At 37.9% G+C, this 11017-nt stretch overlaps 1 protein-coding gene across 1 annotated transcript; it reads left to right on the forward strand.

Annotated features, from left to right (window-relative positions):
• Window positions 1–1377: 1377 nt before the first annotated feature.
• Window positions 1378–10790, forward strand: COMMD8 (COMM domain containing 8; the record flags this gene model as incomplete). Its single annotated transcript, XM_080697929.1, has 5 exons — window positions 1378–1443; window positions 4728–4883; window positions 6452–6604; window positions 9540–9695; window positions 10716–10790. 5 exons carry the CDS (start codon window positions 1378–1380, stop codon window positions 10734–10736), a joined length of 552 nt encoding a protein of 183 aa, XP_080554055.1. The 3' UTR covers window positions 10737–10790.
• Between the last annotated feature and the right edge of the window lie 227 nt (window positions 10791–11017).

Below are 11017 nucleotides of genomic sequence, written 5' to 3' on the forward strand. Positions count from 1 at the left end.
TTACCCATCAAAAGATTTACCAACAGACTTAAGTAGTTTTCTAGATTTCTACTCATGTTAACTCTTGCCTGGGGACAAAATGTCTTAAGACAATTAGATTTCAGCTGGGGCAATGAAATGTAAATACTGATCTATATTAAGATCTGGAAAGTGGTACATATTTTACGTGTGAAATGAAAATTCAAAAGGGGAAGAACTTGTCTTCACCTCTAATCTAGGCACAGCCTTGAAGGATGCTACCCATAAGCATTTTTGTCTGGATAACCAGCAGATTGAATAATTACTTCCTCTTCCATGATAGGTTTCAACACTCTGCATCACTTTTATTATTAAATTCATAGATTAGATTGCAATTCTGAGTCCTGTTTGTTGGTTATTATGTGATTTTGTATGGCATAGGCTGTGTTATCACTGAATTTCTAGCTCTTGATCAAATTAATAGCTGTAACAATGAACAAGCAGACAGGCCTTTTGGGCTTTAGGTTTGTTACCAATAGGAAAGTAGCTCTAGAGTCAGGACTAATTTTTGTTTAATTTCAGACTTTCCCTTTTACTTAGTTTGGGTTAGTACTTTTTCTGCTCAGATAAAATACAGGACACTCAGTTAAATTTGAATTTCAGATAAACAATGGATAACTTCTTAATTTATATTCCAATTAATATTAAGAGTATACTAAAAATATTCTTTGTTTATCCGAAGTTTCACATTGAGCTGGCATTTCATTATATTTTATTTGCGCCATCTCACAACACTCAGGCTCTCTGGGATCACATTTGTGTCTGCAAATGAGGATGAAAAACTCTCTCTTTCTTAGAATAATCTATATAAAAGACCTTGTTCATAATCTGTATCAAACTTATCTATAAATTATAAACATAAACAAATCTGTTACATAGATTATAATCTGTTATAATCTGTTATATATATTTTAACCTATAATATATGTAAAATCTACTTATCTGTCTTGCTCCTTCTCATTAATTTATTCATTATTTACCTTCCAAATCAGTATACTTTAATAGGAGACATGTCCAAACTCTGGGACAATAAAATGGTCATGGGCTCACAAAAATACAATGTTTGGTTACCCACATTAGTTTTCCAAAGAACGAAGGGAAAGTTTAGTAGAACTCTGAACAAAGTCGCAAGCTGCGTTGAGAGATTTCTAAAGCAGCTTTCAAAATAAGTGCAAGAGGGTTTAATAAGCAACCTTTCAGGAACCTGAAGAATTTCCCTGAATTACAGGGCAAAGCCTGGCAGTGAATCTGCGCAGGCGCACAGGACTCCCGCTCCCCGCGCCAGACCCGCCCACGCCGAGAGGAGTCACGTGGGCGGCAGCGGCCTCGTCACGTGATCCGGCCGGGCTTTGCACCGGGATGGAGCCGGAGGAGGGGACGCCCTTGTGGCGGCTGCAGAAGCTGCCCCCAGAGCAGGGCGCGAAGGTGAGCGGGGTGCAGGCCCGACCGTGTGTGACCCGGCGCCTGCGCGGGCTCCCAGGGACGGGGGAAGGGGCGGGATTTTGGGTGGCCACCCCTCTGCTTCTTCTGGGAACTCCGGGAGGCCGATGTGGCGTCCCAGCTGGGAGTAGCTGCCCCAGGGCCTTTGCGTGCGGATGTCCAGGGCCGCCGGCTCTAACCTGTGGGCGGCCCACCGGCTCCCAGCGTCCGGGCTCGAGCACCCTGGGCAGGGACCCAGAGTGGCCTCCCAGTTTTGAAAAGTGAATGGCTGAGTCGGTGGCTTGCAGGTTCCTCTTTTACGTGTCATTCATTTATAAACATACCTCCCAAACCCACCCCAGGCACCTGGCGCAGGACTGGGGGATTCCTGGGAACCTGGACCAGAGTTGACCCTGCTTCCTTGGGGGCGACAGAAGAAAGAAAAGGCAAAACACAAACAAAACCCCAAACAAAAAACTTGGTACATGCTGCCAAGGGAGTCAGATAATGGGGCACTGACTTTGTAAGAACTCCAGGGGCTATGTAACCCGACACCTCCAGACTGGGGAGGAGCCTGGCTGTGATCTTCATTCATTCCTCCCGTTTTTTCATGCAAGTCTCTCATAGGTCCAGAGCCCTGGAGGGATGAGGTAAGAAGACACCAACCTGTTCACTGGGGGAGATTCCAATTTTGTATTTCCTTTTCCCCCCTGCTCCTTTACAGTGAGAAAAATGTAGAGGAAACCTAAGGGATTTAACTTCCCTACTGCCAGGGTCAAGAAAATGAACCTTAACCCGTCTTGCTAACTTTACAAAGTGGAGACTGAAATGTCAACTGAAGGTTTGGGTAACTTGCCCAAAGGGTCTACCAAGAAACAGTAGAGCTGAAATCTGTGCATTGGTGTGCTGAGTCTCCTGGGGTGCGGCTCCTGCTTTCCTTCTAGCCACTCTTGGATATGGCCCAGTAGCATTAGTACCATAGATGTTGAAGAGGCCTCAACTCTGGGTCCAGCCAAGAATCTCTTCCTTGAGCATCAGGCTTCTGCCACAGTTTCTTCAAATTCACTGTGTCCTTGGCTGAGCTTTTCTTCTTTCCTCTGGACTGCGAACTGCTCCCTCTCACAGCCTCGTTTTTCCCTTGGTGGCAGGACCTCAGTCACTGAGTACTAAATTCTGCGCTTTGTTCTTGGGTCTTCTTTTCACACTTATTTTCTTTCCTTACTGCCTCCGTATTGAGTGTTCTCAATAACTTAGGTTCCCATTATCTCTTGCTCATAAACTCAAGATGGTGGTGGGGGAGGATGAAGAAGGGTGGGGGTTGGGCCAGGTCTCCTCTCTTTTTCTTACCTTATAGCTCCCTACCTATTGTCACATTGATGGAAATTAATGCAAATATGTGAATAGGCCTCATTGAATGTTGAGCCTGAGTTAAGGTGTAGGCTCCTTTGCATTTTGTACAGGGACCCATAGGATTTGGCTCCAACCTTCTAATTCACCATTCTTGTCAACTTCCCTTACCTTCCAGTTTGTTGACTATCCCCAGTTTAAGCGCCCCCCTCCACCCCCAGTTTCCTCCTATGTGGCTTGGAACTGGAATTGTCTTTCTTGAGCTCTTGTATTTGCCTAGCCAGGTACTCACCCTTTACCTTGCTTCCTTTCTGTGTTTCTTTGCACCTCTTATAAACTTCTATTATAGGTCCTCTCATTCTAGACTGCATTGATTTATCAATATGTCTGCCTTTTTCTAATAGATGAAAGCTCTGCTATGGTAGGGCCTTGTTTATTTTCAGTTTCCACATCTGAGGAATAAATGGGAATAATCATAATCCTTAGCTCATAGGGTTGTAGTAAGGATCAGGATAATGCTTGGTACCTAGTTAGGGGTTCATAAATGGTAGCCATTATAAGTTTTCTTTGTATTTCTATGATTTTATTTAATAAGAAATATATGTTACTTTTTTTTTTTATTTGGGGGATTGAACCCTGAGGCTTTTGCCTCTGAGCTATACCCCCAGCCTTATTTAATTTTTTATTTTGAAACAAGATCTCACTAAATTGTGGAGGGCCTTGCTTAGATGCTGAGGATGGTGGCAAACTTTATTACATATTTGTGAATGAATAGAAAAGAGTCCCCCCAATGTAGTACCTTTATTTTGTTTTTGTTTGGAATTCTAGGATTTGCTTAAGCATTGGCAGTATGGGATAAGATGAAGTTATGTAGAAAAATTTGAATGAATTTTAAATTGGGTGTGTTAGTAGATTTATGGTTCCCAAACGTTCTCTTTTATCATGCCGTAACCACCATGTGGAAGTCACCAGCTACTCATGTCTGGTGCCATATGAATGGTGTTATAGAGAAAGAGTTCTTCAAATGGATAGGGATACCACCTAGGAGGGAAAGAGTTGGAAGACTTGCCATTTAAATGTTATTTCCAAATTATTTGGGTTCAGATAAAACTTTCCTAAGGTATAAGTGTCTCCTGAGAAAGATATATAAATCTTTGCCTAAAATAGTTCTGGCATCATAGGTACTCAATATATATTGAGGCTTGAGTAGTAGTGGTGAAAATATGAATGATAGCAAAGGTTAGCAGTGTTTAAACACTGTGTGCATGCCACGTATGTGCTAGGAAATTTGTATGTATTATGAAATTCATACCATAGGACAACTTCTTGCAATTTTACACTTAAGGAAGTAGAGACAGAACATTTAAATAAGACTAGTAAATTGTGCAAGTAGAATTTGAACTTCCTAGTTTTGTTCCACAATCCAGTCTTCATCTATGTGTTCAGCTATATATATGTTAAAATCCCCCTTGTTGGTGTTTAAGTAGGGTAGAGAAAGGAATACAGAAAAGGAAAAGAACTGTAGAATTTTACTGAGCTTTCTTGGAGTAGAGCCAAAGAAGTTAATATGAATGCTGTAGAAACGGAGGCAAAGCAAAATGAAGGTTATAGAATTATAGTCAAAGGCTTTGATGGGAAAGTCATGCCCTTTGGTCATCGGTATAAACATGGTGCTAAGGATCCTGAGGTGAAACTTCTGTACTTCCTATCTTCCCTTCAGGAATGTTGGTAAAACAGCAGTGTATCTTTGAAATTATTTTAGCCTCTGAAGGTGGACATGATAATGGAAAGTGGGATTTTTATACGAATAATCTTAACGTTATATTTCAATCTCTGCTACTCTTGCAGATAATAGAGACTTCTGCCAATGTTTGCCACAAGGAAGGTTAATTGTTTTTTATAATGCTCCTTATAAGTACATTTATTTCCTTTTTTCTCTCTAGCTTCTTCACAAAATAATTGATGGCTTTTGTGGCCGAGCCTATCCTCTCCACCAGGATTATCACAGTGTTTGGGATTCAGCAGAATGGATGCATGTTCTGGAAGATGTTACCAAATTTTTCAAAGCTGTAGTTGGTCAAAATTTATCTGATGAAGAGGTAATGTCACTCTAAATTTCTATACCTAATAATAAATAATGCCCAATTTTTTCAAGTTGGCCTTTAAAGCACTATATAGTACAAAGGCCATCATCAGTAAGCACTATATGTAACAACAGAAAAACCTCAGAATTGCAAGTGGAAAATCTGATTGTGGAATTTCTGGGGTTTTGCCCTTCTTGTTTGTGTTTGTTTTATTCTTTTAGTTGTGAAACATTTAAAGCATGTAGAATAAAACAGAAAGTGATGTAATCAATACTTACATTTCTCATAACATAATTAAACATCTGTTAGCATTTTACTTTATGTGTTTTGGGTTTGTGTGTTTGTTTTAGAAATATATCATTAACAGCCAGGTGTGGTAGTGGATGCTTAAAATCCCAGCTCTTGGGAGGCTTAGATGGTAGGATTGCAGGTTCATGGCCAGCCTTAGCTACTTAATGAGACACTATTTCAAAAATAAAGAAAAAAAATAGGGGTGAGGAGTAGCTTGGAGGTAGAATGCCCCTGGGTTCAATCCCCAGAATCACAAAAAAAGAAAAAAAAAATATATATATATATATCTTTACAGAGATAACCTAAATACTCTTGTTCTCCACCCCTTTCTTCAAGGTGATGCCCTTGTTTTGTATATTGTATGTTGCCAAATTTTCATATATTTGGAACTGTTACTTTTTCTCATCAGTTTTGAGGTAACTACACAGTAGGAATCGTAAACACTATAATCAGTCCTTTGTGCTTTGTTAATTGGCTCAGCATATTGTATATTTTGGCGAATCTTGCGTATGCATTAGAAAATCCTGCATCCTCTACAATTGATAGGTATGATGTTCCTTGTGTCAATTAGGTTAAGTAGAAAGATAATGGATTTCCAATTCTATATCGTTACTACACTTTTTTGTGATTCTATCAGTTACGAGAGTTTATCCATTTCTTTTTACAGAACAGCCAGATTTTGATGCACTACCTATTTTGAAGCTGTGCTCTTTGGTGTACGCAGATTTTTGATTGTCTAATCTTTCTGTCAAATGGCCCTTTTGCCATCTTTCTCTCTCCTGTACTTCTTGTCCTCAGGGCCATGTCCTTTGAGATGTTAAGTTAGCCCATGGCATTCATGCTTTCCAGGTGACTTCCCTGCAGCAGCATCAGTACTTTCTGTCCTACAGGAATTTGTTAGAACCAGTTTACCGGTTATTCATCCTCTGTTATTTACTTAGTTATAGAAGTATCTTTTAATGTTATCCTAAAAGGTGTGTGAAAAGAGAGTAAAACTGTGTTTTTACTTTTTTGTTTGTTTGGTTTTTTTTTTTCTTTTTTGGTGGCACTGGGGTTCCTGGAAGCCCTTCTATCTCCGGGCTACACTCCCAGACCTATTTTAGATTTTTTTTTTATTTGGAAACAGGGTCTCTTATGCCAGCGCGGCTGGCTTTGAACCTGCATGATCCTCCTGTCTCCGCCTCCCAAGCATGGGGATTACAAGCGTGTGCCACCATGCCCGGCATGTTTTTACATTTTCATCAGAAACACCTCTTCATTTGTTTTCTAACCATGTATTTTGATTTCCACAGACACTTCAGCAGTTGAATCAATTGGATTCATTTCATCAAGAAACTATCATGAAATGCTTGAAAAGTAGGAAAGATGAAATACAGCAGGTTCTCTTAGGAGAAATAGTTGATATTTCCTCTGCACAGCTGCAGGATTTTGATTGGCAGTTAAAGGTGAGAATATATTTATTTATGAGACATGTTTTTATTTCATTTCTTGGATGTAGAGAAATACTTATTCTTTCATATATATCTAAAATTTCTGCTATTTTGAAAATACACTATTCAAAGGAAATATAAAAGATATTTTAAGTCATATTTTTTGGCATTAGCTTGAGCATAACAGTACTACAAATATCCAAACCTTGTAACACTGCATTAACAATAAACTTAGAACTATAAATTATTAAGACCTGTGAATCATAAATGATGACAGAGTATATATTCAACATGTATCACTTTCTAGATGTTATAGCTTTCTCAAGATTGGTAAGTATGATTCTACCTTTGTGAGGAAAATCTAAAATGTATTATTAAAGCAGCAATTTTAAAAACATTTTGAAAAGAGAGTCACAGTCAGCAGAGTTGACACAGAGCCATTTCTGACCCACTTTCTGTTCCTTAAAAAGTACCTAGCGCATCAGGTTAGAAAACAAATGCATTGTTTATTGATTTTATCATGACTCTGGAACTCTGGATAAAGTGCCTCATTTGTCTTTATGGACTAAATGGAGAACAAGTTGGGAAAATAACACATTTAAATGGGTGAATAATTAGGCAAATAACCACACAAAGAAAAATGAGTTTATGTTAGCCAAGAAGAAAGCCTTTGTGGTGCTAGTGTTCTTTAATAATTTTATGAATAGTACATTAATCAAATTTGAAAGTGACACAAAACTAGAGATGTAGTAAATATATGATATCATCAAGGTTTAAGATTATTTTCCATCTTATTACACTGATGGACCAAATGAAGCAAAGCAAGTCAGTAATGACCTAAGTAGAGGGTTTTACTTAAGTATTTATGTTTTTATTAAGTATAAAACATAGGGAAGAGAGGCTATAATAACATGCATAAGGAATATTTAGTTGCTTTACTACAGCGTAGCTTAATTGATATTGATTCAGGTTTTTAAAAAAATTTGTTGGTGCATTGTAATTATACATCATAGTGAGGTTCAGAGTGCTAGAAACATTGATGCTCACGGCACTTACATGTTTCCTTTTGGGCCTCTCCCCATACATATATTGATTCAGTTTTATGTTTTATGGCCAGAAATGCAGCACTTCAAACAAAGGAAAGTTCTAGTAGATTTAGTATTCAACTATTAAGTATTTTTAGCATTACATATATATATATATATATATATATATATATATATATTTTTTTTTTTTTTTTTTTTTTTTTCCTTTGGTGGTACTGGGGTTCCTGGAAGCCCTTCTACCTCCAAGCTACACTCCCAGACCTATTTTATATTTTTATTTGAAAACAGGGTCTCTTAAGCCAGCGCGGCTGACTTTGAACCTGTGCGATCCTCCTGTCTCCGCCTCCCAAGCGCGGGGATTACAAGCATGCGCTGCCACGCCTGGCTTAGTATAATAATATTTTTAGTTATGGCTGCCACACTTAAGAGATGTGCCCATTCAGAAAGGACCAGGAATTTAAAATTACTTTTAAACACAGAAGACCATGTAACTAGAAAAGATAAAACTTTGTAAAAATAAAAGTCTTATCAATGACGGAATAGATGTAGGTTCAGTGGCTCCATATGAGAGTTTAAGGCATATTGTTTTCAGTAAGATAGGCTGTAATTTAACCTAGGGAAGATACTCTTGAGTATCTGGAAAGGATTTTAACCCCAACTGGAGGTAGCTCACCCCTCATCCTTGGTGGTATTAAAGCATAGGCTGAGAAGCAAATTGTTGGAGTATTGAGGAAAATTCTTCATAAGATGGACAACCAGAAGGTGATGGTTCCAAGTCTCAGCTATCATGCGTTCTATTTTTGCATGAGAAAATAGGGGAGTTTGTTTCAAAATGTATTAGTATCAGAAATACCATATATGACCCTTCCAGTTTCTGTAGGACTTAGACCCTTGGGGATAGAAAAAAGGTAGCACTGTAAGCATGTTGAGGGGCGCTAATTGGAGATGGCATTTTGATAACACTTATCAATAATTTATTAGTTAACTGATGATGAATTAATTTCTGATTGAGAATCAGTATTTTAATCTTATTTATCTTTATACATGAATTCTTTTTTTAGTATCTAACCTTTAAGAATTCTCAGTTTTGGTGCATTGGATTCATTCAAGTACTTCCCAACATTTTTATGATTACAAAAAATTATGGGCTGGGTGTGGTGGCACACGCTTGGAATCCCAGCATTCGGGAGGCAGAAATGGGAGGAACTCGGTTCCTGGACAGCCTCAGCTACTTAGCGAGATCCTGCACAACTCAGTGAGACCCTGTTTAAAAAAAAAACAAAAAAATAGGACTGGTGGTACAGCTCATAGGTACAATGCCTCTGGGTTTCATCTCCAGTATCGGGAAAAAAAAATTATGGAATTATGGTTCGGGAAAAAATAAAAGAAAAAAAGAGTGCTATGTTTAACTATATGAACTTGTATCTAGATATTTGCTTCTGTCACAAAACTGCTAGCTGACTGTCCTTTTTCTTTACCTACCTCCTTTTATTTATTTTACTTTTTTTGTATCCTTCAAATGTATGTTGTTTCAACATGGGATCAATATATTTTCTTTCTTTCTTTCTCTCTTTCTTTCTTTCTTTCTTTCTTTCTTTCTTTCTTTCTTTCTTTCTTTCTTTCTTTCTTTCTGGTGGCACTGGGGATAGAACCCTTCTCTAGGCTACACTCCCAGACCTATATTATATATTTATTTGGAAACAGGGTCTCTTAAGCCAGCAAGGCTGGCTTCGAACCTGCGTGATCCTCCTTTCTTCACTTCCGAAGTGCGGGGATTACAAGCGTGCGCCACCACACCCGGCCTAATATATTTCTTTTTAAAAATATACTGTTACTGAAATCTGATTCATATGTAATGTAGTCTCTTACTATTTATTAATTACTGTTTTCTTAATTTTAAACAGCTCGCACTTTCTAGTGACAAGATTGCTACTTTACAAATGCCACTTTTAAACCTTCATCTAGATATAAAAGAAAATGGTGAAGTAAAGCCATATTCTATTGAAATGAGTAAAGAAGAACTGCAGAATCTAATAAATTCTTTGGAAGCAGCTAACAAGGTGCTTGTTTTAATTTAGTCATATAGTTTAAATGTTTTAAGTTTTGATTGAATACCCTTTGAGCAATAAAAGAAAACTTATGGTAAATGTTTCTCTTTCCCCTGATATTTTGTGTCAGCACAGAAAATGCTTTTTATGTGTTCTGATCTCTAGATTTAGATATTGAATTCATTATGACTTGTAATGTTTAAGTACTTACTTTTAAGCATAACATCAAGTATTTTGAAAAATTAATGCTATTCTAATAGTTGAATTTGTTTTGCTTCAATGCTCATTAATGGTCAAAAAAAGTTCTTACCTTGGGATCATGAAATTATTTTGAAACATTATTATGGTTAAAAATTAGTTGCAATCCTGGAAAAAAGAAGTATCTTCTTTAACTGGACAAGTGATAGAAGATTGCTTGTATAATCTTCTAAGTACAGGATATGAAGTATGACTTGTTATTACAACAAGACAGAATTGAACTAATGAATGTCTAACAGCTTTACATTTACAAAACAATGACTACGTAAGAGTAGCCACTCCTACTCCTTAAGAAATGAGAAAAATAATTTTTAAATGGTAGAAACAGTTTCTTTGAGAAAGAAATAGAAATCATGATCGCAGTGAGTAGGTCTCAGTTGTTTTGGTCCACCTTCCCAGTCGCTGTCAATCTCTTTGGTCCCACCATTTTAAAATCACGATGAACGTCAGCTTCTTTTCACCCTCTGCAGTTGCCTGAACATTTCAACACTTTGATGATTTGTTTGTATGCCCAGTAACCAAACTGGTAGCTCAGGCCTGGCTTGCCTTTTCATGGGGCTTAATGCGTGGTGATGGAGAAGGTGTGTGGTGGAGTTTGGTATGACGGTCGCATGATCTAAACCTCAGATCCTGGCAGGCAACTGCAGTCAGTTCCTGTGCTCTTTATTAGTTCTCCATACCTTTCTTCAGGGATTGCACATAGTTTTATTTAGCATATTATCAGCATCATTCTGGGATAACCTAATATTTTGCCCACCCTGTTTGTATTTTAAGGTGGTTCTGCAGTTGAAGTAACTGGAAATGATGAATACCAGCGCCATCAGATTTCACCTCTACAGCTGATACGGCAGAGAGAATACTGTGTGTTCAGAAACCCTGCGATGTATTGACTACTCTGCCAGACTGAGAAAGCAGCAGTGTTGAGATTAGAAAGATAAAAACCTATCAGCCTCCCTAAAGAACAGGAAATTACATGGTTGATAGGAAATGCTTAAAATGAAAGACGAAAAGCCTACAGTGGCAGTTTATATTTTCATAATGATTGTTCTGTCTCATTTATTAAATATTTGAGAAAT

Source organism: Muscardinus avellanarius (assembly GCF_963383645.1).
Source record: "Muscardinus avellanarius genome assembly, chromosome: 6".
In the NCBI taxonomy this organism is placed as follows: Eukaryota; Metazoa; Chordata; class Mammalia; order Rodentia; family Gliridae; genus Muscardinus; species Muscardinus avellanarius.